This window comes from Mastigoproctus giganteus, chromosome 9, assembly GCF_048544385.1.
Source record: "Mastigoproctus giganteus isolate SK-2022 chromosome 9, ASM4854438v1, whole genome shotgun sequence".
In the NCBI taxonomy this organism is placed as follows: domain Eukaryota; kingdom Metazoa; phylum Arthropoda; class Arachnida; order Uropygi; family Thelyphonidae; genus Mastigoproctus; species Mastigoproctus giganteus.
The window spans coordinates 4,846,296-4,860,915 of record NC_143583.1 but is presented as its reverse complement, the minus strand read 5'-3'; the positions used below and the strand labels follow the sequence as shown (position 1 = coordinate 4,860,915).

General features: G+C 38.3%; 1 protein-coding gene across 1 annotated transcript in view; it reads left to right on the top strand.

Moving 5' to 3' along the window:
* The window catches only part of beta-Man (beta-mannosidase), a 249,878-nt gene that overhangs the window by 6,610 nt on the left and 228,648 nt on the right, over window positions 1-14,620 (top strand). The window contains exon 2 of the mRNA XM_090381630.1: window positions 8,507-8,653. Coding sequence (XP_090237756.1) covers window positions 8,507-8,653 — 147 coding nt within the window. The remainder of the gene's footprint in view (window positions 1-8,506; window positions 8,654-14,620) is intronic.

Genomic DNA, 14,620 nt, shown 5'->3' with positions numbered 1-14,620 from the left:
GTTAGTGGAGTTCCCCAGTTTTGTTTTTTATATTTTTTAATTATTATTATTATTATTAGCCATATGGTGCAAGGAAGCCTGAGGCTTATGCTGCACAAGCCGAAAAACAAAAATTTCCCATGTTACCCTGAGAGAGAGAGAGAGAGGGAGAGGGAGAGAAATAGAAGGGAATCACCAAGAAATCAAGAAAGAGAAGAACGATGATATCCAGCTCAGGACCCTGGGTTTGCCAAGTCCATACTCACCAGATGTGAGCCCCTGAAGGCATATCAGACATATCTGAGTTTGCAGATGATATGAAGGTTAGCAGGTTGGTTAATGACAGTAATCAGGATGTGCTACAGCAACAAGATGCCCAGGGGCTCACATCTGGTGAGTATGGGCTTAGCACACCAGGGCCCTGAGCTGGATATCATCATTCTTCTCTTTCTTGATGATTCCTTTCTACTTCTGACTCTCTCTCTCTCAGGATAATTCAGAAATTTTTTTTTGGCTGGTGCAGCATAAGCTTCGGGCTTCCTTCCACCATATGGCTAATATTATTTGTAATAAAAAGATCTAAAAATTTAGACAGAAGGGCTCAGAAGTGGCATTTGGAGTTTGACAAATGCAGGGTACTGCAAAATGTTAACAGTAATCCTAGGAGAATCATACAGTCAAAGAAGACTTCTGAGTACTGAAAAAGAGGTGATTATCCTGTTGTGTGAGGCAATGGTTAGACCATATCTTGTGTGCTGCATATATATCTGGAAGCCTCATTTCAGGAAGGATGATTGGAATATGCGTAAAAAAGAGCAACAGATTTAGTAAGGGGAAGACAAGGGGGTTACTCTAGCATTAGCAGTGGCAAACAGTGCAAGAAAGCAAGGTTATATGGCATCAGCCAAAAAAAAAAAAAAAAACTTCCCATTTCACTTATCCATTCCCTCCAATAGTTTTTCGTTCTTCCTTCAATTTATATAAACTATCAACTTCCACAACAACAGATGGAAGTTGGTTCCATCAATAAATCATCCAATGGCTAAAGGCAAACTTCCACACTTCTATTCTGTAACTGTTCTTCCTTAATTTGAATTTGTGTTCCTTCATTTGTGTTCTTCCTTAATTTGAATTTGTGTTCCTTCATTTGTGTTCTTCCTTAATTTGAATTTGTGAGCTAGATTGTGTGTCTTTTGAGCAAGATCTGCCAAATCAGATCACTTGGCAGGCAACTAGTCTCCAGAGGCTGCAATTTGCAGATCTGAAGCCTTTCTTGTTAACAGCACCTGTTTATTACACTCACCAGTCTTGTTGCCCTTCTCTGTACTTTTTTCAGCCGCTCCACAACATAAAATGAGGCCTCCAGATCTGTATGCAGTACTTGAGATGTGTCTGACCATTGCTTTATAGAATGGGATAATTGCCTCCTTATCCCTACTAACAAAATTCCTGTAGGTCATTGACAAAAACCTGTGAACTCTCCTGGCAGCCTGTCTGCACTGTTCAGAGAACTTCATATTTTTCTGCACAATTACCTTGTTGTCTTTTTTATTTTCCACTAATCTGAGTATAGTACCACACACAGTTGGTGCATTAATGTTAAAATTTTAATACCATTTCTCAGTGCATCAGCATAATTTTTCTAGATCTTATTTCATTGGATGTCAGATGAACTAATGAGACATATGGCAGAGAAGAAAAATGCATGGGATACATATAAATTAATGGGTGACATGGAAGCGTATGATAGATATAAGCTGGTTTGTAACCAAGTCACAAAGGAGATTAGGCAGGCAAAGGCAGATTATGAGAAATCCTTGGCAAAGGATGCAAAGGAAAACAGAAAAGAGTTCTTTGCCTATGTAAACTCTAGAAGGAAAAGGATGAATCAGATTGGTCCACTGGATATTGATGGTTCAACAGTTGAGGATCCTGCTCAGGTGGCTAACAAACTAAACGAGTATTTTGCATCTACATTCACACATGAGGAGTTATTCAAGAAGGGGAATGCCAGAGGTGAAGTAAACTCTGTCAGCGAGCTAGATGATTTTGTAATAACTGAGAGGAAAGTGGAGGAGAAATGTTTGAGGATAAACATATAAAAGGCACCCGGAGTGGATGGGATCTATCCAGTTATATTAAAGGAGGCAGCAAAGGAAGTAAGCAAACCTTTAGCCATAATTATGAGAGCTTGGACCCAGGAGAGGTACCCATAGATTGGAGATGTGCAAATATCACCCCAATTCACAAAGGAGGACTGAAGCCTGACAGAAGTAATTATAGACCTGAGTTTAACTTCTGTTCCAAAAAAATTAATGGAGGCAGTGTTTAAAGAAGCACTGCGGGATCATCTAGACAAAACTTCAGTTATAGCTCGGACACAGCATGGATTTGTTAAGGGAAAGTCTTGCCTGACCAATTTGATTGGATACTATGATGCAGTCACAAAAGAACTGGATGCAGGAATAACTTTGATATTATATATTTGGATCTTAGAAAGGCTTTTGATACTGTTGCATATGGAAGACTGCTTCACAAATTGGAACAGGGTGGCATTGGAGGCAAATGGCTGCTATGGATAAAGGTATGGTTGAGTGGGAGAAGACAGAGTGGTAATCAATGGACACTGCTCATCGTGGACTAATGTTATTAGTGGGGTCCATTGTTGTTTTCTGTATTTATAAATGATATTGATGATGGTATATCAAGCTTAATGTCCAAGTTTGCAGATGATACGAAGTTTGGCAGGGTTGTTAAGGACACTACTGACGCTATACTGCTGCAACAGGATCTGGAAAGATTGAGCAGATGAGCTGAAAGGTGGCAAATGAAGTTTAACATTGACAAATGTAAAGTACTGCATATGGGAAACAGCAACACGAGAGCAACATATCAACTCTGTGGTACTACACTGACAGTGGTTGAAAATGAAAATTACATGGGGATAATTGTGCAGGCAGATATGAAGTTCTCAGAGCAGTGCAGACGGGCTGCAAGAGTAGCTCATGGTGTCTTATCAATGATATACAGGAATTTTTCCAGCAGGGATAAGGAGGTGATTATTCCATTGTATAAGGCAATGGTCAGGCCACACCTTGAGTACTGTATACACGTCTGAGGCCTCATTTCAAGAAGGATGTAGAGCTGCTGGAACGAGTACAGAGAAGGGCAACAAGATTAGTGAATGGAACAAAGGGGTGCTCTTACGAAGAAAGGCTTAAGTTTTGCAAATTACGGTGTCTGGAGACTAGGCACCAGCGAGGTGATCTGATAGAGGTGTATAAAGCCTTGAATGGTTTGAGCATGCTCAATGCTGATGGGATTCTTCCTCTTGCTCAGAATAATCACATGAGAGGGCATAAATTCAGATTGAGGAAAGACAGATGTAGGATAGATGTGCGGAAATTTGCCTTTAGCCAGCAGGTAGTTGGTTGGTGGAACAGACTTCCATGCCTTGTTGTGGAAGTTGATAACCCAAATAAATTTAAGGTTCAGCTGGAGAGGTATTTTGAACGAACGGAGGTGTGAAGTGTTTTTTTTTTTTTTTTTTTGGCTGATGCTGCATAAACTTACTTTCTTGCATCATATGCCTCTACTAATGCTAATGGATTAGAAAAATTTTTGAAATAATATATATTTTTTGTTTTTTTTTTATAGAAGATGCTGATCTTCTTCTATATTTATAGAAGTGCTTCTTCTATATTTATTCATTTTTCTTCTATTTTTATAGAAGATGCATCATTGCCTCTAATACAGGAACTCCCCGACTGATGCAATACTCGACTTACACAAATTCGGATTTACGTAAGTTTTTGCTGTTGCAAACTTAAAAAAATTGTGGAAACGTATTTTGCATCAAGTAGGAAAAAATAAAAGGTATTGTTAAAATATGTGAACCCAATAACACATTGTTTTTTTTGTAATTTGTTCCATGTCCTTGGAAGTTGAAAATTTCACTATATTACTAAGATATTTATCCCTCTAAAAGGTTATATTTATAATGGAAATTGCACTACACTTTCATTGTTATCATTTGTTCCCATTATTAGAAGCAATTTTGAACTCCTTTGTGTTATTTTTCTAAACCACATTTCTGGAGGTCATGACCATAAAACAACAAAAACAATTTGCACTTTCTAGTTTATGTGCTTTTCTGTTAGTGCATCTAATTATAAACTGGTAGTAAACTCAATCTTATTGCATTTGCGATAATACCGATAACTGCAATTGTGTGGATTTTTATGCTGTTATGGAGAAATGTGTTCCCCTTCACTGAAATCTTCAATCATATAAAAAACAATTTACATATTACAATGAAGAAAGGAAAGTGACCAACTAAAAGTGCAAGTGGTGGTAGTGCCAGGAATGAAACAAAATTGATTTAGAAATGAAGATGATTAATTAAGAAGCAGGACAGAGTTTGTCATCTATTGCAAGTGAATTAGGTCTCGCTGCTTCAACAGCGAATACTATTTTAAAGGACAGTCAAAGGATCAACGCACTTAAGATCAGTAGTAGGGCTTGCAAACCGGTTAAACCCGGTTTTCATATTGAGTTGTTAAACCGAAACCGAGCTTCTAAAACCGGATTCGAATATTTTTTTAGTTAGCCCTCGAATATAGTTTTTTGTTAAGCACATTTTCTTTTGTATGTTCATTTGTCTGGATCGTTCAACTGCTTTATGTTTTAAACATGTTTTTTTATTTTATTTTATTTTATTTTATTTTATTTTATCTTAAGGTACGAATCTCATGGGCAAGTGGCCCAAATCTAGGAGCGGTACCTTTTTATCTTCTCACCTGTATCATGGCACGATGCAGGTGTACTCATTTACGACTGAGTGAGTCGGAGCGATAGCGTAAAAGAAAATGCTCAACATTTCTCCGTTCCATCTATCTTGTTCACCAGGCAAGTTATGGAATGCCTTATTGATGGTTACCCACTAGAAACAGATTCGCTGAATATTGCATCAAATTTCAATCGTAGACAGTTTTTTTCTTCTTTATTCCTATTAAATTTGCGATCAAATGTTCTCCAAAATGCAGCTTCACCAAATTTAGCTTTTATGTAATTTTGAAAATACAATAGATTTAATTGTGGAAAAAAAATTGCAAGTAAATAAATAAAAAATTTCTTTCGTGAAAATTTTGAAACTTGCCTTGTTTAGACTCTTCATTCAGTGCTTGCGGTAGTGACGCATAGTGTTGTGCCTTTGTTATCTTCGGTATTTTTATTTAAAATTCTCGGCCATATAAATTCCTACTAATTAATATTTATTACTCTTAATATGTCTAAGATAAAATCAAATGTATATGGAATTATTTTGCTCGAAAAAGCAGAGATGAAGCACAATGTTCGAAATGTTAGAAGATAATGAAGTCGTCTGGAGGATTTACATCATCTTTGATGTTGCATTTAAAGAAAATGCATCAGATTGACATTAAACAAGATAACAGTGAACCTCCCATAAAAATTGTAAGAACATTAGAAAACTTTATCGTTAAAAAATCTATGGAAGAAGGAGGTTTCAAAATTAACTGCTTTAGATGGATTTTCTTTTAATTCAATTGCCAAGAGCGCGTTCATACAATCAAGCCTTCACCTTCAGAGAAATAAATATGATAAATTACCACCAGTCTCAGTGAATGGAATTAAAAATATGGTTCTGAATAATTATAAAACTAAGAAAGAAAAACTCATTCAGCATTTCAAAAATTCATTGGTTTTGGGTGCACGGTATTCATTGACTCTAGACGAATATACGTCTATACAAAATAAAAAGGTATATGAATATAAATGTGCATTCAAAAGACAATCATTGGTCGTTAGGTCTTATTGAGATTAATGGTTCACTTGATAGCAGAAGAACTGAGCAAATTGTGAATGGACACCTGAAGGAATTTTGGTTTGAACTCGGATGAGGATATTGTTGCCTGCACCACCGATGAAGCAGCAATGATGATTAAGTTTGACAAGTAAATTGCGCCTAATCATCAACAATGTATAGCCCATTGTATACATCTGTCAGTTATAGATGTACTTTATGAAAAAGCAATCAATTATGGTGCCACAGTCTCAGAGTCTCCCAAAGACAATGAAGAAAATGAAAATAATGAAGAAAGTAGTGATGATGAAGAAGTTGAAGAAAGACAGCAAGGCATGCTTTATCAAACCGACTTTACCGATGAGCTCATTTATTTCTTCAATCCAATGGCCAATATTGCACAAACTATTAACAAAGGCAGAAAAATTTGCAAGCTTTTTCGAAAATCGCCTACCAAAAATGACATATTACAAAATTTTGTTAAAGCAAAATTTAATAGGAAAGAATATAAACTTATATTAGATTGCAAGACTAGATGGGATAGCACCTTCTATATGATTGAGAGATTTTTGAAATTGAAAAATTGCATTCCAAATGCTCTATGTGCAGTACTGTCAACTGAAACTGTGTCTGACGATGACTGGAAAACACTTGAATTGCTATGTGAAGATAAAATAAATACCTGTGTTATAAGCTTTTAATTATTTTCCCTAAGTCTGAGAAAATCGGTTTAAAAACCGATTTTATGAGTAAACTTCGGTTAAACTCGGTTTTGAAATTTCTCGGTTTTATGTAAGCCCTAATCAGTAGTGATGAGAAAACAACGTTCAGGTGCTATATTGAAGATGGAACAGCTGTTAATAATATGGATGGAAAATCAGATTCAGAAGCAAGTGCCCCAGAGTCTAATGACCATTCAAGCAAAAGCAACAGTATTTATAAAGATATTAAGGATAAGTAAGGAGAACCCCAACCCACATTCGTGGCAAGCAATGGGTGGTTTTAGGTTCAGGCATCTCGCTGGTTTCCACCACTTTAAATTATGCGGTGAAGTTCGGCAGCTGCAGAGAAATTTTGTGATATGTTGGAAAAAAATATTGATGAAGGCAGCCATTCAACACAGCAAATTTTTAACGTTGAGGAGACTACTCTGTATTGGAAAAAAATGCCAGCTCGAACATACATTGCCAAAGAGGAAAATACAATGCCAGGTTTCAAGGTGTCAAAAGCTAGGGCTACTCTCTTGCTTGGGGCTAATGCAGCAGGAGATTACAGATTAAAACCACTGCTTTTGTACCATTCTGGAAATCTTTGTGCATATAAGGGCATCAATAAAGCCACCCTACCTGTCCATTTCCAATTGAACCAGAGAGCATGGATAACAATATCTCTCTCTCTCTCTCTCTCTCTCTCTCTCTCTCTCTCTCTCTCTCTCTCTCTCTCTCTCTCTCTCTCTCTTTGAGGATTGGTTTAAATGCTGCTTTGTTCTTGAGGTTGAAAAATATTGTAAAAACAACGATGTTCCTTTCAAGATTTTGCTTCTATTAGATAATGCTGGACATACTATGCATCAAGATGATATTAATTGGAATGTGAGAGTCATATTTCTACTGCCGAACATGACTTCGCTCATCCAACCTATGGATCAGGGTGTTATTTTGAATTTAAAAGCATACTATTTATGCACAAAATTTGCTTAGGCATTGGCTGCAGTAGACAGTAAGAAAAATTTTACATTCAGAGATTTTTAGAAATCTTACAATATTTACCACGCCATCTTAAACATTAATAAGGCCTGGGTGGAAATTACTAAAAGTTGTTTAAATGGCGCATGGAAGAAAATATGCCTACGGCATGTAAAAGGCTTCAAAGGATTTGAAAAAGATGAATCAAAGGTTGCAGAGCTACTTCAGTTGGAGGTTGATGCTAAAGACGTGGAGGAGTTAATAGAGGAAGAAGAGAAGGAATTATCTAATGAAGAACGTATTGACTTGCAGGCAGTGATGGTGAAAGAATAAAATGCTGACAAAGCTCAAGATGAACCAAATGAGGAGCCGAGATGCTTCATCGCCAGAGAGATGGCAATGGCGAGGTTTGAGAAGATGGATCCTGACAGCGAAAGATTCTTAAAAATTAACAGAGGGGTGAATGATACGCTTTCTTGCTACAAAGAAATCTATGATGAAAAGAAAAAAGCTACCGTCCAGTCATCCATTAATATGTTCTTTTGTAAGTTTGAGTGGCCGACCACTTCTAAATCTCCACAGCGCTCAACCTCCACAGTGGTGTATGTATCAGCCAAAGACGTTGATTCTGGCAACAATGCTCGAGAAGTAAAACTTTCTGACATTATACCTGTCTCCTCTCTTTTTTTGTAATTTAAAATTTTTTTAAATTACACACTTTTGTAATTTTTCCTGCACATGAAATAAAAAATTAAATAAATACAATAAATAATTCCATTTACATGTTTGTTGAACATTTGTTTTTTGATTCAATCAATGTAGTGAGCACAGTTGCGGGTGCTGCACAAGCATGGGGGAAATACTGACTTACGTAAAACGCGACTTGTGTAGCTTTCTGTGGAACGCAACGCTTACATAAGTCGGGGAGTTCCTGTGTTTTTATTCATATAATGTTCCTGTTTCATATAACAAAAACTTTCCTGGACATGTTTTTTATAATTTATTTTTAATATTCTAGATGTGTCTGTTCCTTCAAATGTTCCTGGTGGGATATATACTGATCTGCTGAGAGGAGGAGTTATTAATGATCCATATTATCGATTTAATGATGACAAGTACAGATGGGTTGGAAGAGATGACTGGACATTTTCTAAAACATTTACAGGTAGTATGTGTGTGTGTGTGTGTGTGTGTGTGTGTGTGTGTGTGTGTTAGAGTAAGCTATTATTTTTTGTTGCATATCTCAAAAGTGTTAAGAAATAAAAAAAAAAAAAAAAACCACTCTCCTATCAAGCACTGTCCAATGGCAGTAAGTACATATCCAATCATTCCTTGAGCTTTCCACAAAGTATGGTTAGCTAATGGCAAACATGCTTTAATCCAGTATGTTGGTAATCCCCTTTTTAGTTTATATTTATTCTATCCCCCGCATGATTAATACTCCTTTAGCAGTGAGAATATATCACCTTTGTTAATTTTTGTTATTCCATTTTAAAAATGTGACCCAAATTCACAAAGGAGGATCAAAGGGCAACACAAGTAATTATAGACCTGTTAGTTTAACTTCTGTTTCAGGAAAATTAATGGAGGTACTGGTTAAAGAAGCACTGCCGGATCATCTACACAAGACTTCAGTTATAGCTCGGACATTAGCATTAGCATTAGTAGAGGCATTTGATGCAAGAAAGCAAGCTTATGCAGCATCAGCCAAAAAAAAAAAAAAAAAAAAAACCCACTTCCACTTCACCCCTCTGTTCGTTAAAAATACCTGTCCAGCTGAGCCTTAAACTTATTTAGGCTATCAACCTCCACCACAAGGGATGGAAGTCTGTTCCACCAACCAACCACTCGCTGGCTAAAGGCAAATTTCCGCACATCTATCCTACATCTGTCTTTCCTCAATTTGAATTTATGCCCTCTCAGGTGATTTTTCTGAGCTAGAGGAAGAATCCCATCAGCATTGAGCATGCTTAAACCATTCAAGGCTTTATACACCTCTATCAGATCACCTCGCTGGTGCCTAGTCTCCAGACACTGTAATTTGCAAAACTTAAGCCTTTCTTCGTAAGAGCACCCCTTTGTTCCATTCACTAATCTTGTTGCCCTTCTCTGTACTCGTTCCAGCAGCTCTACATCCTTCTTGAAATGAGGCCTCCAGACCTGTATACAGTACTCTAGGTGTGGCCTGACCATTGCCTTATACAATGGAATAATCACTTCCTTATCCCTGCTGGAAAAACTCCTGTATATCACTGAGAATACTCCATGAGCTGCTCTTGCAGCCCGTCTGCACTGCTCAGAGAACTTCATATCTGCCTGCACAACCACCCCCAAGTCCTTTTCATTCTCTACCACTGTCAGTGTAGTACCACAGAGTTGATACGTTGCTCTGGGGTTGCTGTTTCCCATGTGTAGTACTTTACATTTGTCAATGTTAAACTTCATTTGCCACCTCTCAGCCCATCTACTCAACCTTTCCAGATCCTGTTGCAGCAGCATAGTGTCAGTAGTGTCCTTGACAACCCTGCCAACCTTTGTATCATCTGCAAACGTGGACATTAAGCTTGATATACCATCATCAATATCATTTATAAATACAGAAAACAATAATGGACCCAACACTGAGCCCTGAGGGACTCCACTAATAACATTAGTCCACGATGAGCAGTGTCCATTGATTACCACTCTCTGTCTTCTCCCCCTCAACCACCCCTTTATCCATAGCAGCAATTTGCCTCCAATGTCACACTGCTCCAATTTGTGTAGCAGTCTTCCATGTGCAACAGTATCAAAAGCCTTTCTAAGATCCAAGTATATAATATCAAAGTTATTCCCTGCATCCAGTTCTTTTGTGACTGCATCATAGTATCTAATCAAGTTGGTCAGGCAAGACTTCCCCTTAACAAAACCATGCTGTGTCTGAGCTATAACTGAAGTCTTGTCTAAATGATCCTGCAGTGCTTCTTTAACCAGTGCCTCCATTACTTTTCCTGGAACAGAAGTTAAGCTCACAGGTCTATAATTACTTGTGTCAGCCTTTGATCCTCCTTTGTGAATTGGGGTCACATTTGCACATTTCCAGTCTATGGGTACCTCCCCTGAGTCCAAGGAAGCTCTCATAATTATGCCTAAGGGTTTGCTTACTTCCTTTGCTGCCTCCTTTAATATAACTGGATAGATCCCATCCACCCCGGGTGCCTTTCTTGTGTTTATCTTCAACAGTTTCTCCTCCACTTTACCCCCAGTTATTTCAAGATTCTGTAGCTTACTGCTAGAGTTGAATACACCTCTGGCATTCCCCTCGCTGAATAACTCCTCATGTGTGAATGTCGATGCAAAATATTCATTTAGTTTGTTAGCTACCTGAGCATGGTCATCAACAGTTGACCCATCAATATCAAGTGGACCAATCTGATTCATCCCCTTCCTTCTAGAGTTTACATAAGTAAAGAACTCTTTGCTGTTTTTCTTTGCATCCCTTGCCAAGGATTTCTCGTAATCTGCCTTCACCTGCCTAACCTCCTTTGTAACTTGATTGCATATCAACTTGTATCCATCATAGGCTTCTGTGTCATGTGTTAATTTGTAAATATCCCATGCATTTTTCTTCTCTGCCATATGCCTCATTAGTTCATCTGACATCCATTTTGGCCTAAACCTTGAACAATATTTCTTAGTTGGTATGTAAAGCCTAGTAGCTTCCAAGATAAGTTCTTTGAATGCTTCCCATTTTGAATTTGCTGTTGGTAACATCATCAGTTGGTCCCACTGTATAGAATTTAAATACTGTCTCAGACCATCGTAGTCACCTTTACGAAAGCAATAACCCTTCCCTTTACCCCTAATGGTAGTTACCTCTTTGAGTAAATCCCACTTCAGCACACTGTGATCACTGCCACTTAGTGGTTCATTTATCTGCAGATTCTTAATGCATGAAGAATCACTACTGATAATGAGCAGATGGGCTGAGAGGTGGCAAATGAAGTTTAACATTGACAAATGTAAAGTACTACACATGGGAAACAGCAACCCCAGAGCAATGTATCAACTCTGTGGTACTACACTGACAGTGGTAGAGAATGAAAGGGACTTGGGGGTGGTTGTGCAGGCAGATATGAAGTTCTCTGAGCAGTGCCGACGGGCTGCAAGAGTAGCTCATGGAGTATTGTCAATGATATACAGGAATTTTTCCAGCAGGGATAAGGAGGTGATTATTCCATTGTATAAGGCAATGGTCAGGCCACATATAGAGTACTGTATACAGGTCTGGAGGCCTCATTTCAAGAAGGATGTAGAGCTGCTGGAACAAGTACAGAGAAGGGCAACAAGATTAGTGAATGGAACAAAGGGGTGCTCTTACGAAGAAAGGCTTAAGTTTTGCAAATTACAGTGTCTGGAGACTAGACACCAGCGAGGTGATCTGATAGAGGTGTATAAAGCCTTGAATGGTTTAAGCATGCTCAATGCTGATGGGATTCTTCCTCTAGCTCAGAAAAATCACCTGAGAGGGCATAAATTCAAATTGAGGAAAGACAGATGTAGGATAGACGTGCGGAAATTTGCCTTTAGCCAGCTGGTGGTTGGTTGGTGGAACACATTTCCATCCCTTGTGGTGGAGGTTGATAGCCTAAATAAGTTTAAGGCTCAGCTGGACAGGTATTTTGAACGAACAGAGGGGTGAAGTGGAAGTGATTTTTTTTTTTTTTTTTTTTTTGGCTATTGCTGCATAAGCTTGCTTTCTTGCATCAAATGCCTCTACTAATGCTAATGCTAATCAAATCAAGAGTATTACTCCCTCTACTTGTCTCCCGAACATGCTTGTGTAGAAAACAATCATCCAATAAATCCACAAAAGCCTTGCTTATGTGTGAGTGACCAGCCCCCAAATTCCAGTCAATATCTGGGAAATTAAAATCCCCCATTATATAAGACCCTCTGATTTACTGTGACATTCTATTCTATATAAGACACTCTATTTCCCTGTGCAGTTTCTTATTATGGACTCACTGTCCAGTGGAGAACAGATCATCACCAAGTTGTGATCTGAGGTGCTTAGAGGACTATTCATCTCAACTGAGTGCTTAGAAGGGTTGTTTGTTAGAAAAAGGTCAAGAGTGTTGACTCTTGATCTTCGTCTAAGAAACTGTGGTTATGATTGTCTGGTATTCTAGTAGTTAAATGGACAGTATGTATGACGTCATTAGTAATTGCAAAAGCCTCAGCATCTCGACCAGCTGTGCCTGTGTGGATAGAAAGTGGAAGCCAGCTGGAGTTGTGAACATAAAAATCACCAAGTAATATTAACTCACTGTTAAGCAAGTTAGACTGGAGAAAGTCAAGTTTTAAAGAGAGGAAGTTGTTGTTGTTATATGGTTTTTAGGAGCATTAGCAACTAAGGCCATATTACTCCGGGGATATGCTGTGGTCATTCCCTGACCTTTCCGCTTCTTCCATATTTGGTGGTCACCTGCTCGAACCCCAGTCTAATCAAGAAGCGTGTGCTACGCACTGCTGCTTCTGCCCACCTGGCTACGGAGGCACCAGAGAGGAAGTCAAAGAGTTCCAAGTGATTAGTGAAGTTGAGAGAATGATACAGATAACAGATGAATTTGACAGAATGCCCTCCTTGGCAGTTAATATAGGTTGGTTTTGTAGCTGAACATGATATAATTTCGTCGTGCTTTGCCCCACATCAAGCTCAGGCAAGAGCACACACAAGAGGTCCTTTGTGAGTGTCCGTATTTTTCGCACTTAATCACCTATTGGGTTAGGAATGTAAGGCCTTAGTGGGCAGTTCAGGTACCTAGGGTGATTGATTTGGATACATTATTGTGTTGAAAGTAAGGATTGGGTTTCTATTAGGAACTAGATTCCCATCTCCAGTTATTCACACATTAGATTTTCAGCTCACAACGGATTTCCTTTTCATTCACTTCAGCAGGTCGCATTCTGAGATGATGCCTTGGGATGAGTTGTAATCTTGTGATGCATTGAAGCTAGGCTCCCTCAACCACCAGGATCCTCTCCCCTGAGTTTCCATGGGTCACGATGCATGGTAAACATGGCAGATTCCAACGGAAATAGCCTGGAATCTAGGTTCTGAGCATTTTATCCCAATGATGCTAATCTGGGGTCTAGCAGAATCATTGAGAAGTCCAATCACCATATACAGATGCCCATATCAGAGGGGATTGATTGTTTGATCAGTAGCCATCTGTATTGCAAATACGCCAGAAGTTCAGTATGGCGGGGTCAGTCTGAAATGGTACAGTGTGCCTTGTGATGCTTTCCTTCGACCAGATACTAAATTGCTTCATAAATCTATCTATGTTCCATATTCATGTGTCATATATCCTAGCAAGAGCCATAGGACAAAGTTGGACATTGTTGGGGATTATTTGAAGTGAACTGGTATAGCACATGGATCTTATATGAAAACCATTATAGTAGGGATTGAAGAACTCTATTACTCATAGATTGCCTAATCATCATGATGACACTTTACACTAGCAGATTTTGTGTGTTGCTGTTGGCCACAGTGGCAATGATTTCATCAACAATAGTCGTTATTTGGTGGTGCCCTCTACCAAGAATTACAGATAATGCATTTCTTTAAATTTCCTCATTTTTTTGTCCAATCCCCTTTTAGGAAAAGGGGATGTCTTGTTCTTAAGCTTTTCTCTGAAATCACAGTGATACCTTTACTGTTTTTTTTGGTAAAAAAGCTTAACAAACAAAGAATAATCAGCAAAATGCTGAGGTGAAGAAGGATCCAGCCCACAACTCCAGCAAAAATTATGCTGAGGTTGTGGGCTGGCTCTCAACCCCAGCATAACCATTCATTTTCATGTAGGTAGTACTGCACTCAGTTTATCTCATTACTCTGGCTGTATCTACTTTTATCTCATCTAAAAACATGCATTACTAGTCATGGCATGAGATTTACTATATATACTACTGCATGCAGTTCCAAGCATATCCTGATGCCAATTTTCATTTTCATGTGTCTAGACAAATTTGATCTTTTAGCAGTTTGTGATTTACCACCAAATAAGTAGTAATCAACTTTTGGAAGTTGATAGCCTATATAAATTTAAAGCTGAGTTGGACAGACATTTTGGAACGAATGGAT